Here is a 17,878-nt window from a genome sequence, read left to right on the forward strand (position 1 = left end):
CTTCTTTTTTGTGTGAGAGGGGTGGGGGGGTGGTCAGGGAGGGAGGAGAAAGTGGAGATTGTCCAAGGAGTATGAATCACCAATTCCTCCTTTCCATGGACTAAGTACAGCACTTTCCCGGAAAGGAGGCAACGACCCTGCTTCAGAGCTGGCACAGCACGTTTCCAGAAATCCACACCATTCCCCAGAATAGCTTTTAACTGCTGAGCAGCTGCTGCAGGTACATTAACCTGACTTGCTGGTTTACAGCCTGCAAGGTTTCACTGAAGACAACCACTGGTGTGCCAGTCCCCGGCAATGAGGGACTTGCTGAGTTACACCTTGCATGCCAATACTGATGGGCTTTAGGCAACACTCCCCCTGGTTTGCCCCCAGCTCTCCCTGAGCACTTGACTAACTCACCCGCTGCCAAGGAAAACTGCCACAGCAAGAAGGGTTAATGGAAAAGGGTCTGTGTTTTAAGATGTTTTGAATAGCTTTTATTTTTAGACTTTGTAAAAGATACAGAGTGAAAGCCTATTGTTATTATGGTAAGAGGTCTTTACAAAGCCATCAATATTTAAAGTAATTAAAAGTATCGTAACAAAAGACTTTGCTTAAAAACTTGGCAGTTTAACAAGCACTCCTCCCTCCGTCATCTTTTATTCCCATCAGACCAAGGCCAGATTGTGATCCATGCATGCTGCAATAGAAACAAGAGGTGTGTTATTTCTGCTCAGGGCAGCCTTGATGCACATAAGCTTGCTGGTCTAGTAGTGAGAAGCCTGAAACCCTCAGGGTCAGCAGATTGAAAAAATCATTTTCCCACCCAACAATTATTTAGCATTCTTTTTAATCAAGAAGCCTCATCTGGACTGTCAGTCCTCTGGGAAACAGCAATACAGGAACCTTATTTGGCAAGAAATCTCTTCCAAGCCTGGGATGGAGCTCCCTTCCAACCCGCTCAGGGGCCTGAGCAACGTGAGCCAGAGTCTTTCGGCTTCTGTAGGCTCCTTGTGGGTGCAGACTCCTGAATCCACCTGCTAGTGAGATTCGTGTCCCTTAGTTATGTGAGACAACAAACAAGCTTGTATAAGTGAGGCTAGTTTGAGACGGCCCTTGAAAAGTAAATTTGGACCTGTTGAGACCAGTGAATCTGCTGAAGAAACACACAGTGTGGATTGGAACTCCAGAGCCATCCTCTCCTCAAACCTGTCAGTGGGGCTGCCAGGTTAGTATGCAAAGTAACTGAGGTGATACAGGCGTGTAGAGAAGAGGCAAATGATTGCTCAGAAATCTAAGAACTGACTCAGCTACAGCCCAGAAGAAAGCAGTAAATGCTCCAAGGACCACATGTACTGCTAACCTGCCCGCAGAGGTTAGCCCTCAGGTCAGGCCTCCCCATGGCTGGTTTAAACTGAGGCAGTATTTGATATCAAGCTAGTGCAAAAATGCACGGTCATGCACCCAATCAGCACTTCTCTAAGAAGGTAGGAATTGTTGCTGTCTCATTCTGTATGCTGCTATTCTTTGATGTGGGGGGAAAAAAACAGCTTAATGATATTAAGACAAATTATCTTTAAAAAAAAGCCCCTAAAACATTATTTTTTTGAAAAGGTACTAGAAACTGAATAATCAGAACAGATCGTGCCAAGAGCAGCCCTTGGTGCACAACCTTGCTGAAACAGTTTGTCACTGGCATTACACCTGAATATACTCTTGGCTTGGGATGCATCTCCCTTCTAGGGACAGTCTGGTGCAGAGGATAACACAAGCATCATGATTCTTCTCAGAAAGCTTTGCAAGAGAGGGGACCCTGGTCTGGCTGCCTAACCGGGCAGAAGAGATGCTGCTGAGCAGCTCTGTCTCCTTGCTTCTGTTTTGGGGCACCACAAGGAACGGTACTCCTTCTGCTGAAGGGAAGGTGAAGAAAAGCAAGGGTAGATGTGACCTTTATTTGACTGTCTGAACAGTGACACAGTGAGAGAACAGAAAGAAGACTGCTGAAGTACGTATGTACTCAGTAACTAGGGCCTTGTCTGGGAAAGATTTAACCTTTCTGGTTGATAATTAAGCAGTGAATGACCCAGGTTCTGAAATGTAGGAAGCCCACTCCATCTGGAAGCATCCCGGGTATTAGTGCTGAAGCCCAACTCAACTCTAGGAGTTGCCCTTTCCTATGAAAGCTTAAGGCCTTGTTGGTGAAAGTGTTCTTTTTTCCCAGTTGTGTCCCTCATGTAAGAATGAGGGCATGAACTGTCTCCCTGAACAGCTGTGGCCAAAGCACATATATCAGGCTGCTACAAGACAACAACTGGTAGATGCCTTGACTGCAGCAGTTTGGTGGTTTTAAAAAACAAAAACCCACCAAAACCACCCAAAAAACTGGCTGCTGTGGAAACTGCTCGATTTTCTCATGGCCACATAAAACTTACCTCACTGTCAATAGGGATGAAACATCCAACAAGGGAAGGCAGGTGAACTGAGAAGACCTGTATAATTAATCAACACTGTGTACTTCAGCCTTGCTAATCTGGACCATCAGCTACAGAAGGGGTGTCAGCACTTGTGCTTGTTCTGGATCAGGCATGGCTTATGGGCAGAGCTTACAGTTCAGGTTTTATTGGCCTAACGTGAAAGTCAGACTAAGTACAACAGCTTCTTAGGCCTTCTCTCAGGCTTTCACTTCCTTAGGCAGGGTTTTAATTTTTAATAGATTAAGATAGAAATATTTGGCTATGTATTTTCCTTGGCTCTTTGCAAAATAGGTGGCAATTTACCTGTTCACTCCAGGAAAGAGAACAACGCACAGCGTGTTATCCTGCAGGCTTCTATACAGCTTTTTGATATGGTGGTCTAACTTCTTCACTTCTTTCCTTAGATCCTGCTCCTGCATAACAGAACATAAGCATTAAAATCCTCAATTCATCTGCAGATCTGTAGCAATCACACTTGGAAGTGTGCGTGGTGAGACCCTCGGGCAGTGTCAGGGATCAAACAGGTGAGGACAGCAGTGGTTACTGGCTGGCATTTGGCAGCGCAGTGGCTCAGCAGCAGGGAGAAACATATGCCCTACTCAGATGGCACTGCAGCTTCCTCCAGTAAAACTGAGAGCTGCAACTGGAGCTGTTCTTTCCTGTATGGCTACACAACTTGTCACTTCTCCCTCTGACTCCCATTCCACTCGCTACACCTGAATACTGCTCTGCCTGCTCTCATGTGGAAGGCTTCAGTTCCTGCGTAGCATCACTCACTGCCCTGAGCAGCTGTGCTGGTTTTAAGGTTATATAGCACTCTGCAAACATCCCATTGTCTTGCATGTTATCTCTCCAACTGCCTTGTGGGAACTGCTCCTCGGCAGCCTCTCTGCTCCAGGACCACCTGTCAGACGCAGCTCTGCACCTAAGTCTGCTCAAAGTTATCCCTCCTGGTTCCCAGGGCGGCACCTCCTCACTAACTGCAGAACCATCAGCATTGCCTTAAACTCACAGAGTCAGATGGTTGCTCCATTTTCTCACATAAGATGTTTCCTCCTTGCTTCTCATTGCTGTGATTCATTTGCCAAATCCATCTCCAGAGGTGACCTGAAGCAAGAGCATTTCTACTTCTTAGTTTACTGCCCTTCACAGTCCATCCATTTATAACTTTGAGGGCATCCACAGCACTTTGTGATTTCTGGAATTCTGAAACACAAAGAGAAGGGGAACATGCTTTAGCAGTGATGTTGCTGCCCTGTTCTTGGCACTTACAGGGCAGAGCTAGAAGTGTGGAGCAGGGAGACGAGAAACTGAAATCCCTGCAGCAAGCAGATCCTCATTTTGCTACAGCTAAACACCAGACTATAGAAATGCCAGTTAACTGCAGCAGCACTCATCCAGCTGTCACATTTTTGGAGGCAATTACTTATCTGTCTGAAATTGCACAGTAGCCAGCCCTCATGTTGAGGTACTGGAGTCAATGAACTATCCCAGAACTTTTCTAAGTAAAGATTATATAAGCAGGTATTTTTTTTTTTAAATTTTAAATACTCAGCTGTACTGCTGCTCCAAACAATACACGGTTTCACTGGAGTATTTTAAATACCATCACTTTGAGCACACATGAATTTCAGCAGCTCTTGCTGTGTCGGTACAAAGTCCCAAGGGTTGCTGAATGAGCTTATTTGAAGGAAATAAGCAGACTAAGTGAAGCTACTTACTGAGGAAACAGCAGTTCCTGCACTTTCCACTCTGGAGGTCCTTTGGCAGGAACAATGTTTCCAGGTCTTGCAACTGGCTGAATTCTTCTTGCAAGTCTGCTTCTGTTAATGACTTCTTTAGACCCGCCACATAAATCACACCTTCGTTTTCTACATCCAGTTCTAATTCCTTTATCAAAACATCACAGTCCAGCATTGCTGCAGTGACAGGTCTCTGGACCTGGGGTGAATTCAGCATAAAATGTCAGCCCAAGCAGCTCCATGTTCCATGTTTCTATTTTAAATCATTTTCTCCCACTACTAAAACTTGACAAGCTATTTTCCTTCTGCGGAAAAAAATATGACTAATGAAGGCTAACTTAATTAGTCATGAAAAAGGAAGAGAGATCATGTTTGTAATGCAGAAACACTTTAAAATTAAGAACCCCATACTTTGTATATGGCATTTTAACACACTGTTACTTGGCTGTTCCTTTTAAAGCTGCAGCTGGAGGTCAGAATGCTTTCTAACCCCCTTCTGCTGACAGGCAGAAAGAGAAAATAAACAGGCTATAACCATCCATTTCCCTTCTGCCAGTGCCCCTAAATTGTCCATGGACAGGGAGATGGTAACAGCACAACCAGCCAGCATTTACCCAGACACTGTGCTGTGAGTACACGTCACATGTCAAAAGAGACATGCTGAATGCTGTTCCTGTGCTCAGCTTGGGCTTTTGCTATTTGCATTGTTTACCTTAATGCAGGATCCTGCTACCTCAGCTCCATTCAGGCTTTCCACAGCAAGCTGGGCAGCTTCCAGCACCTCGTATTGGATACAGACATAGGGCTTGAAACAGAATGATAAGATACTTCAGGCTTATCAATAAGACACACTACCCCTCCCTTTTTTTAAACGTCAGGTCTCAGTAGAGTTGTTTTTTGTCTGAAGCTGTTAAAACCAACCGTCAATACCTTTTTTTTTTTTTTTTTTTTGTCATTAAAGGCCTTAGTGTATCAGTTCTCTTGAGAGGGACAAAAAGCATCTCAGCTGCTACAATGCTCAAAGTCCTCTAGCTTGAACAGCACAGATAAACCACAGGAGCTGTGTTTATTCTTGTCATTGTGTGGAGCTGTAGCTGATGACTAAATGACCCAAAAAAACCCCCAGACAGAATAACGGGTATTTCAGTGGTTCTAATCCTTATCTTTCCATGAGATTACTTGAGCCTTCCATGCCTGTCAGCAAGCTTAATGCTTTGAGAGCTCCTCACCTGGTAGGTTTCAGTTACCACTGTAAGAGATTGGATTGGTCCACACCTCCCAAATTCTTTTTTCACAGACTTCAGGCAAAAGCTTTTTTCAAAAGGACCTGCATAAATTGTCAGCATGTCAGTCAGCTTGCTTCTCACCTGTAGGAACACAGATGAGAGAAGGAACTTCACAAAGCAAAGGAACTAACTATGTGGTGCCTCCAGATAAGTAACATCTCTTTCCAAGCTCAGCAATGAAGACTATTCTCAAAAAAAGAGTACCTTTTCACAAAGTCCAGCAAGAAGGTGAGATGCAACATACTCTGGACCCAAACTGAACTGAATGATACTGAATGTGGACAAGGGAACATCTTCTAAGGCTCTCTGAAGAATCTGGAGGGAAAAGAGTATACAAGACTCAAGACAGTTGTACTGCAAAGGATCAGAAACAAAGCTATTGAACTTAATTCCCAACTGTAATTTTCATTATTGTCAAGGAAGCCCTCAGGCAGAAATAATTCTTTAGTGAGTCATAAGAGGATGTAGAGGATCAAAGCTTATTTCCGAAATGTTAAAATGGATTTAGCTAACCTGGTATTAACACTATTGCTAACAGTATTGTCAGTCAGCTTTTTAAAATAGGACTCATCTACCCACCCCCAGAACAAGAAGAACTCTGAATTACTTTGATGCTTCCTTAGACCAACCCACTCTAAGTCCATTCACCTGTTTGTTTGAGGTGCTCAGGTTACTCTGACACAGGCCAGAAGAGTCTAGTTCCTGTCTGCCCAAAAGGAGGGGTTTCTGGCCAGTCATCTGCAAGCAGTCTAAAAAACTAGCAGAGGGAAGAAAGCTGTGAATCACTGTACTTATCAATATGGTGAATTAAAAGGTTTGAAGATGTGCGTGTCATATAAAAAATTACACAGTTGATATTAAAAAAGTATTCTTGTCCTCAACATCAAAAGAAGCCTAGAAAATGCTTTGTGACATCCAAGATGCAACTTCTGAAAGTTTTTCAGTGCTATGCTACAATTATTTGTGTCTCTATAAAGATCCTGATGGCTTCTGAAAAACATAATGCACTTCTTTGATTTTACTGGGATTCAACTGAAGGAAAAACATGCATATTTGAGAATCTTATTACCATGGTTTGGATGAACATGGAGGCTCATTCAATTGTTTCTGGACCCTGCGCTGTCGTGGCTGTAACACAGTTTTGTTCTGTGAGACCTCAGCCAGTTTTTCAGCCGTCAGAAGCATCTCCAAGTTTAGTTCTGCTACCTTGGGGAAGGAAAAAGATTAGTAGTTGGCTTTCATCTCAGCTAATTGTAGCTAACCAAAAAGCATGTGCTTTCTCTATGAGTCACCTAGGCACGCTCCACAGTAGTGAAGAAACACAGGCATTATTTTCTTGCCTTATTATTTTCTGTTGTCGTTTTCACGCATGCAGCACTCATAACACCAACCAGCAATCATCTCCAAAAAAGTTCTCTCAGAAATCAACGACAGAAGCAAGAGACTCATCAAACCAGCTGAATCACTACCATAACACACAAGGTCTCTCACTTCTTTCATCTGGAAAAATGATGGGCATTCCTGTAGGCTGGATGCCTCTCAATCCTCCTTTACCCAATGCCCCTCTTCAAGATCAGCAGCAATGCTGATTCATGTCAGTGGTCGAGTACTGAAACACTGGTAGTGCTCAGGTCATTAAGATACCTGGATATATGCTAAAAGTAACAAGCTGTCAAAATTGAGACCTCTATCACAGCTCCATTTTCTCTTTTAAATCAACAAAAGGATGGGCAGGAATTTTTTTTTCTTTCATAAGCACAACTTGTACATTCTGTGATTAAGGACAGAAATCTTAATTAGATATAGCTACCTTTGCTGGTCCTTGCTCAATAAAGAATTGAGCCAATTCCAAAGCAGCTCTAGCATCTTCTGCAGGATCATGCCCAAGCTTCTGTTCACACTGAATCTCCTTCCTAAGGCATCAAAATTAGGTGTACAGGCAGGTTATCTGTTTTTCCAAACTGATCAACATCCTGTCTTTTCTAAACTGGGTCCTTTTCGAGCCAAATAGCCTTCTCCTCTCCAAAAAGGATTTCAGTTCTGTGCAGCAGCGTTCTTGTGAAATATTCCCAAAAGTTACTGCAAGAAATGTTTCTGCAACATTGAGCAAAACACTGTTTACTGGGTTTGACAGAAGCAGTGCTAATACTCAGTACCCTGATGCCTGACTATTTTTAATCTTATTTCTTCCTTGACCGATGACCCAAGTTACAATTTGCACAGACAGGGAAGCAACCTCCAACTCAGTGAAGTTTGGTGCTGCAAGACTATTAATATTCACTGTGTGAATGGTGAGAACTGTACCACTAAGACATACTATCCAGTGGTAGCTAGTACACTGAGGAATATGATTTAAGTCAGTAAATCATACTTTCATACATTAGCCTTTCTTTCCTGCTAACTGTAACAGATCTCCTTTGCGTGAGCCAGTGTCTTTGTTGCTCTACAATTCAATACACTGGTACTGCTACAGACACACGGAAAAGCTAGTTTTGCTAGGACTCAAATCTGGTTGGGTCACAGCAGCCCTGCTTCCTCAAAGACAAGTCAATTTATTATGCTGCCTGATGTTTCAAGCAGGCAGTAAATTCTTCTTTACTGTGTCTATTTGCACAGCCTGCTCCTTTCTTTTAAATTTTAGTGAAAAAATAAATAAATTCTGATGCTACTAGTGGAGGAGCAACACCCTATGATCCACCTGACAGTTTCTAATATTTCCCGTGACAATACCTTAATAATCTTACCCTAAAACAGCTTTGGCTAGAAATTTTAACTTAAATCTTCGACCTTCATTTCTGGCAAAAAGCAGTGAAGTATCAATAACACTGGGGTGGATCATCTGGAGGAGAGAAAACATCACCAGTTTAATTTAAGAACAGCAGTCATTTTGAATTGGGCAGTAACTCTGCCCAATTGTTATCTGTGCCCCTGCCTTTTCATTTCAGTTGCCAGTTTCTCACTGATGTATAACTGGTCCACAACAAGAGAGCCGATAGGAATAATGAAACAACCCCAGCTCTCCTTTCTAACACTCTGTTGGGAAGATCTAGATGGATTAGAAAGATAAATTATGATTCAAGCATTTTAGGTTGGTTAAATTAAATACAGGAAGGACTTCAGTTCTTCCTGTGACAGAGCTATCAGAAGCATCTGGATGAAGCAGAGAGGTAAAGCATCTGGTGCAACTGTATCTATGTCTGGACAGACTCCTCCCTTCCTTTTGGGTTCTGAACAGCTCCTTGCAAGTTTTATAGACATAAGTCTTTCCCTTTTAAATTCTTACAGACATAAGGCTATTCATAATAAATTAGCAAGTGATCACTAATAAAAAAGGAATTGTTTAGAGTTTCGGGGTCTGAAATGACTATCACAGGGATGGGAAAAAGACTCTTAAAAGCATACTCACTTCCAAAGCCTGAAGGTCAGCATTCAGAGAATGACCCACCAATACTGCATCATGGGGAAGCATTTTTTTAAGTCTGGTTTGGATGTCTGGCAGTCTTGTTTTCACTGGAAGAAGCATTTTCTTTGTGATTCCTGAGAATCTTCACAACAAAAGTTGGATGAGGTAAAAGCAATACATCAGTGACAGTGCCTACTGCAGAATATTACAAGAAGGGCAAGTATAATACGAAGTCAGTGTAACTCATGACAGAAAGCTATTTACTGCTTTCTGTTCCAACATAAGAGGATATACTGCAGGTATATTAAACTGCTATAAGCTACAACATGTTTCAAACATTTTTCTCTCAAGTATAATTTACTCTTCAGTGATGCAGTTCTCAGAATCAGAGCACAGGTAACAAAATACTGCAAGACTGATGGTGGAAGGAGATGATTCCAAGCACCTAAGGGGATTGTCATGTCACCTCCTGGATAAAGCCAGGCAAAGTTTTGGAGCAGACAAGGCTTCAATTTTGCCTGCTACCAAGCGCAGCCCTAGAGGTCTGTACAAACTAACGAGCTGCTCTACTCATTTTTTACAGATGGGCAACCTTAGCTATGGAGCAGGGAGATGCAGACTGCAGTCCTCTACTCTTATCCTCCATCTTATTTTATAGCCAGCAGTAAAGAGTCACTTGTACTGTGTATCATTAATTTGTAACAGAACTTTTCCTAGAACACTGCAGAATGGCAATGCTTCTACCTAGTAGCCACACAGGCACTAAGAGAGTGTGTGTGTAATGTTGGTTATTCTAATCACATAGCAAGAACTGTATTCTCAACACCAAATTAAATGCAGTAGGCATCTGTGCAAACCAAACTGAAAGGTCCTGTGTAACAGGCTTAATGTGAAGGGGTTGCAGCTCTTAAAGACAAAGAGATAAGAAATTTATATGCAAGTCACCTGGTGCGGTAGTTTACTACTGTGCTTTCAGGTTTGACTAGTTCATTCAAGAGGCATTGACCCTGTGCATCCACCAAAGAGACACGAGTGACTTCATTCCCTTTTTCAGTCAGGCACTGTCAGGAAGAAACAGAGGCAGTTGTTCAATCAGCATGATGTTGTCACTCAAAAAACCCTAGCTAACAGCCAGCACCGCTACTGGGTTACGAGCTCTACCACTCACAGCTAGTTGTTTTATGATGTAGCATGCTTAATTTTAATTGTTAAATGCCCACCATAAGCACAGCAAACACACAGACAAGCACAACACAAAGAAAACCATTATAAAGAAGTGCTGATTTCACAGAATCAGTCTGTGCTCTGCACTGCAGAGCTGTCACTGAGAGCATCTTCCAGAGATGTACAATTTAAAAGCAGAGTCCAGGTTGTATCGTTAGTTACTCAACGCTGATGCCAAACAGGCATCGCTGCAAGGTCAAAACTGCACTAAAGGAGGAATCTTCACCCCAGCATGCTGACAGAACTGTGATGGCTAAAGGGAAGATGCGTGATAGGGAAGTATCTTTCCTTTCCCAAATCTTGGGGAGGGCTGGGAGGAGGAATTCCACAGCAGTCTCAGGGGGTACCGCAGCACTGCTGATGAGCCTGGCAGATCCAGCTGCTGCTCTGACAGCCAACGCAGAACTGAGCCCTGCTGCACGGCTCAAGATAATATTTCTGTCTTGTTGCCAGAACCACTTCCTGAGTCCTTCCCATGGCTGCATTAGCACTGGTACTGTCCATGAAGGGACTGGCAGCATCTATCAATGTATCAGAAGTGGTTTAGCAAATACACAGGGTGCTTGGCTCACTTTGGAATAGCTGGTAGGAGTTTGGTTGCTTGACTATGTTTTGTAAGGCCACACACATTTATTTTTACCATTTCACAATCCAGACCAAAGAGGGGGCTGCTGTCTGTCCTCTGCTGATCACACTCTGTATATATATATCCCTTACATCCAGGGGAGCCTAGAATGAAAAGATACTCATGAATAAGAAACAGACCTCTCTCTTCTAAAACTCATAGTATATCTTATATGACCAAACTGTCAAAATAAAAAAAAAATCAAAACAATCAAACAAAAGCCTGCAAAACCTGACCTTTTATGGGATAGTCATTTTTTTCTTGCTCTTCTAAAGTTAGAGTGTAGCTAGTAAGGCCTCGTTTTTTTTCTCCATATTTCCGAAGGATGGGATCACATTGCAATTTTGAGCTTTTAGGGACACATTCACTGCTAGTGGAATTCAAACCTGCAAAATACAGAGGCATCTGTCAAGCTCTGATAGCACTCCCTACTTGCAGTCAGCTTTCTGCATTAGTATGCATGCTAAGAGGCTACACCACTTCAAAGGAAAACACTACCTGGAACAATAAACTGGAAGCTGGGGAGGAAAGGGGAAAGGAAGGAAGGACGGAAGAATCAGTCTGTCTATCTAGCTGTCTATCTCCAGTTTATTTTTATTTCTCTCCATTTTACACATATATATATATATGCATCTCCAGTTTATATCTCATATATACATTATAGGAGAGAAGTAGAAGGTGACTGGTGACAGCCAACATGTCTTCAATAAGGGTAAATCATTCCTGACAAATTTGGTGGCCTTCTACAATGGGGTTACAGCATTGATGGATAAGGGAAGAGGAACTGACATCATCTACCTGGACTTGTGCAAAGCATCTGACACTGTCCCACACAACATCCTTGTCTCTAAACTGGAGACAGGGATTTGATGGATGGACCACTCGGTGGGTAAGGAATTGGCTGGGTGGTCGCACTCAAAGAGTTGTGGCCAATGGCTCCATATCCAAGTGCAGAGCAGCGACAAGGGGCGTCCTCAGGGGTCGGGGTTGGGACCGGCGCTGTTTAACATCTTTGTTAATGACATGGACAGTGGGATGGAGGCACCCTCAGCAAGTTCACCAACACACCGAGCTGTGTGGTGCGGGGACACGCTGGAGGGAAGGGATGTGCCATCCAGAGGGACTGGACAGGCTGCAGAGGTGGCCTGAGCAAACCTCAGGGAGTTCAACAAGGCCAAGGGCAAGGTCCTGCCCGTGGGTCAGGGCAATCCCAAGCACAGACACAGGCTGGGTGATGAGCAGATTAAGAGCAGCCCCAAGGAGAAGGACTTGGGGGTGTCAGTGGATGGAAAACTGACTGTGAGCCAGCAATGTGTGCTCACAGCCCAGAAAGCCAACCCTGTCCTGGGCTGCACCCAGAGCAGTGTGGGCAGCAGGGTGAGGGGGGGGATTCTCCCACTCTGTGAGTCCCCCCCTGCAGTGTTGTGTTCAGCTCTGGGGCCCCAAGTGTAAGAAGGACAGGACCTGCTCAAGAGGACCTCCCATATGAGGACAGGCTGAGAGAGTTGGGGGTGTTCAGCCTGGAGAAGGCTCCAGGGAGACCTTAGAGCAGCCTCCCAGTACTTAAAGGGGCTACAGGAAAGGTGAGGAAGGACTCTTGACCAGGAAGTGTAGGGACAGGACAAGGAGTAGCAGTTTTAAACTGAAAGAGGGCAGATTTAGATTAGATATAAGGAAGAATTTCTTTACGGTGAGGGTGGTGAGGCCCTGGCACAGGTTGCCCAGAGAAACTGTGGCTGCCCCCTCCCTGGCAGTGTTCAAGGCCAGGTTGGACGGGGCTTTGGGCAGCCTGGGCTAGTGGAAGGTGTCCCTGCCCATGGCAGGGGGGTTGGGACAGGATGATCTTTAAGGTCCCTTCTAACCCAAACCATTCTATGATTATATATACATAATCGTATAATACACAATACCATATATAATGTATACAGTGTATATATCATATCTATATAATATATACTTGATATTCAGGATACTTGAATCTTTTCCCAGATCAGCTACTGACACTGCTGGCTTATTCAGAAGCACGTTACATCACAAGTCTCTGCCTCACATTCCTTTCAGAAACAGAGAGAACAAACTTGCCTCGTAAGCATGACAACATAATCATCTGTTACTTCATGTAAGCTGTAAAAGAAGTTACCTTTTTTAATACCTTCTCTGTGAAATTCTTTCTTGTAAGTGTTATCAAGAGAAAATGTGCTCTAAGTGTAGCTCACCAAGAAGCAAGCACTGAACAACACCAGAATCCACAACTGTATCAAGTTAAATTATCTTGTAGGTGATTCTCTGCAGATTGCACTTAAAAGAAAAATATACCTGACATCTCAGGTCTGTGACTGTGCAGTAGGTTTACAGTCAGGATGCTAGAGGACTTTGTCAATACACTGAACGCAACAGCTGTTCATTCTCCCATTTAGGACCTGAATTCAAGATTCTTTGTTACACTTCTAACAATTTCAGTGAAGTTCGCATTGTAGTCTCTTGCAGGTTTTGTACAAGCCTGTTGGATTACAATCACCTCTATAAAGAGTGTAAAAATAGGAAATCAGTCATCAACACATCTGTTCTTTACCTTGATTTGCTGCTCAGTATAACAAAGAAAACTAAGAAGAAATGAGTAACTACTTAGCTTGAATTGAATTTATATCTCTGTATCTTTTATTAGATACATTTTAGAATAATCACAAAATAGGTAATGAAACATCAGAATTTTAGATTAAACATGTTAAAAACTCTCTGCATTTTGCACTTACTTGGTTGAGTAAGCCCAACAGAGTTACTGAACTAGTCAGGGTAACTAGTCTCATAGTTTAAGCCACTGTCTGTTTTCCTTTGTAAACAAGTTTACCATAGCAGCATGCTGGGACTGCACAGGAGGCAAAGGCATAAATTACTGTTAAAAGCAAATCACTATGATTCAAAGAGATGATGCAAAACCAGATACCTTGTGCGGTGTTTTGAGGTTTCAGGTTTGCTCCTTCTCCGTACAGGCTGGCTAGGAAGTTAGTGGAAGATGATAATGTGAATCTCTGAAAAAAGAGGTGTTAGAGACTTTGAAACAGAGGCAGAAATATCAAGCAAATGAGATGTTTCTTGATCCCCAAACCAGCCAAATTTAGCAAGATGGATAAAGAAGTAGTGGAAATATGTTTGGTGTTTACCTAAGGAAGAAAAAAACCCCAACACAAACCCAACACATTTTAATGACATACGATACAGGATTCTTTGTACTAAGGGACAGATTTGCCTTGTCTGATATGCTCAAGAAGGCAAATCTCAAGACTTTCTTTGACAGAAACTAAAGTACATTCCAGACTTTCTAGTTAAGTTGTGATTTGCATTTGCTGCAGTTCAAGAAGAATCAAAGTCTAGAAGTCTGAATCAAAGTGCTACTTTCTTTCTTCAAAAATTTTGCTTGTAACTCAGATAATTATTTTAATAATCCCTTTGGAAAATGGGAGAAACTTGACATAAAGTGCAAATAGTACAAGTGAGATTTTTCAACCAATGGAAATAGCATAACTCTACTGAGTGTCTCCTCACTCAGCGTAAATTCCAAATTAACTGTGATATTTTTTAATTTCATTGGCATCCTGAAGATGCAGGAAGCGTAACAGTCAGAGGTCTGAAACATCAATACACGTTTCACCTGGTAAGGCTTCAAAGATGTAAGTCCCGAAAAGTTGTTTCTAATATCAAAGCCTTGGCCTTTGTTCTGAGCTGACAATGGCTACAAATAGATCCTCTCATTAGCTTGCTTTGAGAGTCAAAGATGGCCACTTCCTACTGGAAAAGGCAGTGATTTCACTGCAGCGATTAATCCTTGGGACATGGTTTCAGGATTGGAAAAAGTTTAGAAGACAGCAATACAGGTTGGGAACTTACATGCCGGAACACTTTTCTGAGGTGTTTGAACTGCAAATAGAATTTGTAGAAATGGAGTTGGCTCGTTTCATGTAGAACAATAACCACAACCCCAGCCAGGTGGCTTTGGTGATAAATACGGCACCAGCTGCAGTTAAAAAAAAAAAAAAAAAAATCAAAGCAAAACAATTATCAAGCACTCTTAAAAACAAACTTGGAACCAGCCCAGTTTTTAAGTCAGTGAATGGCAAAGTGCCAAACGACTTCAATGAGAAGAGGCTTTATACCTTATCTCAAACAGCCACATAATCCTGGAAGCACCAGAATATAGGAGACAGAGAAAGAATGAGTTATAGCAAAATTTTGCTGCAGTACCACTTCAAGACAGTTATATCTTATTAATGTGCATCAGAATGTGAACAGACAAGTAACTTCAGCTGTAGTGATGTAGTCTAGTGAATGAATGCATAAAATAATTATCACAAAATCATTTTCTATTCACTACTAAAAATCTAAAGTGGGATTATTTTTGCCTCAACTTGTGTTATATTTCACCATATTTTTGCCATCTGAGGTTATATACCCTCCTCAGCCTTTCTCTTCCATTGCTGAGAAGCTTCCCTGAAACAGGGCAAAGTGACTAAAATGTTTTTCCCCAAACACTCCAGAATAGACTCTAGTCTGTGTCAACTATGTCTATCATGAAATGTGTTAATATTTTTTGTATCATATTATTAACATGGTATTTCATTTCTCAGTGTGTGAAACTTCTTCATTGCCACAAAATTGTTTAGTTTTTGAAAGCTGCATGAAACAAAACTATGAAAGGGTAGAATTTTTGTCAGAAAGGGAATTCTGGTCTCTGGCCAAGTCTAACAACAGTAGTATCTACATAATACAGGCTGCCATTATGGCAACTGCGTTGCAAGGATTCCAAAACCAGCATGGCCAATATGCCTTTAGGTATGTTTTCACAACACATGAGGGCACAAGACAGGGTTGATTCCTGGATATGAATGTGTTATACCTGGGCTGTGTTGCATTGTGGCAGTTTCCCAAAGCTGCATACTTTAACAACTCATAGAGCTGATCGTGGTTGATTTCGCAGTCCTCACCAAATAAAGCTGCTGACAAACGAGATGACTTTTCCTGTAGAAAGGGAAATGCTAGTAAAGAAAGGTTTTATGTAATCACACAACTTCATGGAAAATGAAGTGAATTATATGGTAAAAGGAAACTATTTACATTTGAATACAATCAACTACATTTAAAACAACTTTTCCACTCATTATAGGCAAGTTTCCTTTCAAATTACACTTTAATATTAAATTTACTATCAATATTTCAGTAACCTAGGTACTCTAACTTCAAAGATTTATTCAATAAAGATTAATGTAAATAGATGTATGTAGTAAGGAGACAAAGCTATTTGATTTGCAAACACTATGTTCTGCTCTCTCAACCCATTCACCCACTTGCTGATGTAGAGGCTTTAGGCATTTATGTAAGTGTTACATGTTGTTGCTTCATGCAAGGTTTTGCTAAAAGCCATTTACTTCATTTACATTATGTGATCTGTTTTGGCAGATGGATTTGCTGACCCCTACAGGAAAAAAATTGTTTCAGTAAAATCCAAAACTGCAGAAAGCAAGCATGAAGAAGATGAGATGGAGTAGAGACTGCGCCACACAGTTCAACACAATAGTTCTTTAAGCCTAAATGCACAGATTCTCCTAAAAGCTAATCAGCAAGTAAACGCATGATTTTGGAGACCTCCACTGACCATATGGGCTGTTCCAATGAGCACTTTTCAGCTGTAGAAATTTTAAAGACGCTCTTTATGTGATGAAAAGACATCACGACATATAGGGGAAGAGAAAAAAGGCCACAGAACACTACAGAACATCAAATCCCACAAGATAAACAACTACCAGAATCTGTGTTTTCCCCACCATGCTAACAAGCCTTGGGCTCATAATTTTTGACAGAGCCTGCCCACATGGGACTGAGCTGGTGCACTTTTAAAGCCATTTGTCATTGGGTAAGAAAGCTAAATAGAGGCGACAACCTTTCAGGTTCAAGTGGTTAAGAATCATCTGGTAATAATAATAGTAACACAGGGTGGTGTAATTGCTAGTCCCTCATCTCTCATGCTAAGTTAGACAAATGACACCGTTGTTTTCAATACAGCCTAATTAGAGGTCTGCAAAAAACCCCCCAACCAAACAGTAGAAGTTTTGTTTCACCAAGCAAAGGCTACCTGCCAACTGCAGGAACGTCAGTCTCTAATCAGGTACAAATAAGACTGATCTCACAGGTCTGACACGCTTACTCTCGTCCCACACGGGGCACTAAAGAAGCTGTAACCCGGCTGAGTAAAGTGTTACCATGAGGTTGAAACTTTGGGATAATTTGCATCCTTCGGTTGTGAATGTGCTGAGTGGATACAATGCTCCTTTCAAGATCTACTTTGTTTAGGAAAAAGTGTATTAGGAAAGAGGAGAGTGTATTTATTTTTTAACAAAATTCCTTAAATAGAAATGCCTAACACCCAAAATGAGTTCATTTCCATATTTTTTGGAGCAGAACCTAAGCCATTTGGCATTATCTTTAGTCAACCCCCTACCTAGACTGCCAGAAAAACACGGTTTTGCTGAGTTTCCAGTATCCGACGTGTGATGCAATAAATGTACCAAAACCGTGGCTGTAAAAGAGAAATACCGCACAGGCGCGGGCCAGCGGCCTTGTCCCCACAGCAGTGCACCGGGCGCGCTCTGCCGCTCACCTCTGGGCCCCGGCCGCCGCCATCCGCCTTCCTCCTCTTCCGAGCCGCCGGCCGTTCCCCCGCCTCCGCAGCGGCTCCGGCGGGCCTTTTGTACCCGTTAAGGCAGACGGCCTTTGCCATGGCCTAGAGGAGAGCACCGCGGGGTCAGGGCGATGCCACCAGGGCCCCTCACAGCCCGGCAGCCCCAGCCACTCCCCCCCCCCGGGACAGGCCCTAGCGCCTGCCCACGGCCGGGGCTCCCCAGGCAGCACCGGGAGAAGGGATCGCCCGCAGCCCGGACGCCGTGGGGCCGATCTCCGGCCGCCCCCTCCCCCAGAGCCCCGAGGAGGGACCTCGGCCGCGGATCCCACCTGAGCCGCGCCGGGCTCTGCGGGCCCCGCGGAACACGCGGTCTCGGCACGCGGCTACCTGCGCCTGCCTGCGGGCAAGGCCGGAGCAGCCGATCCGCCGAGAGCGCGGGTGGGGGCGGAGCCGCTGCGGCCGGCGGGGGGTT

General features: G+C 43.1%; 1 protein-coding gene across 2 annotated transcripts; it reads right to left on the reverse strand.

Moving 5' to 3' along the window:
• Window positions 1-466: 466 nt before the first annotated feature.
• On the reverse strand, window positions 467-17,798 carry REXO5 (RNA exonuclease 5). Of its 2 annotated transcripts, XM_074919530.1 has the most exons (20): window positions 17,736-17,798; window positions 17,386-17,508; window positions 15,628-15,749; window positions 14,622-14,748; window positions 13,681-13,765; window positions 10,973-11,122; window positions 10,752-10,840; window positions 9,833-9,948; window positions 8,891-9,029; window positions 8,229-8,323; window positions 7,295-7,397; window positions 6,554-6,690; window positions 6,133-6,241; window positions 5,689-5,799; window positions 5,428-5,565; window positions 4,911-5,003; window positions 4,178-4,397; window positions 3,469-3,662; window positions 2,760-2,869; window positions 467-682 (listed from the first exon to the last, which is right to left on the reverse strand). In XM_074919530.1, the coding sequence occupies exons 2-20, from the start codon at window positions 17,503-17,505 to the stop codon at window positions 613-615; spliced, it is 2,328 nt and encodes a 775-aa protein (XP_074775631.1). In that variant the 5' UTR covers window positions 17,506-17,508; window positions 17,736-17,798; the 3' UTR covers window positions 467-612. The 2 variants fall into 2 exon arrangements, with proteins under 2 accessions (XP_074775631.1, XP_074775632.1); XM_074919531.1 differs by lacking the exons at window positions 13,681-13,765; window positions 14,622-14,748; window positions 15,628-15,749; window positions 17,386-17,508; window positions 17,736-17,798 and adding an exon at window positions 13,053-13,235.
• Window positions 17,799-17,878: the final 80 nt, after the last annotated feature.

This window comes from Athene noctua, chromosome 15 (genome assembly GCF_965140245.1).
Source record: "Athene noctua chromosome 15, bAthNoc1.hap1.1, whole genome shotgun sequence".
Taxonomy (NCBI): Eukaryota; Metazoa; Chordata; class Aves; order Strigiformes; family Strigidae; genus Athene; species Athene noctua.

Excerpts from the sequence above, each read along its gene's own strand:
- REXO5 (XM_074919530.1), bottom strand. The coding sequence starts at position 17,505 with ATGGCAAAGGCCGTCTGCCTTAACGGGTACAAAAGGCCCGCCGGAGCC. Across the intron at positions 15,750-17,385 it reads GCGGCGGCCGGGGCCCAGAG|GAAAAGTCATCTCGTTTGTC; the intron begins GTGAGCGGCAGA and ends CCCTTTCTACAG. Across the intron at positions 683-2,759 it reads CTCTTTCCTGGAGTGAACAG|CATGCATGGATCACAATCTG; the intron begins GTAAATTGCCAC and ends TTTCTATTGCAG.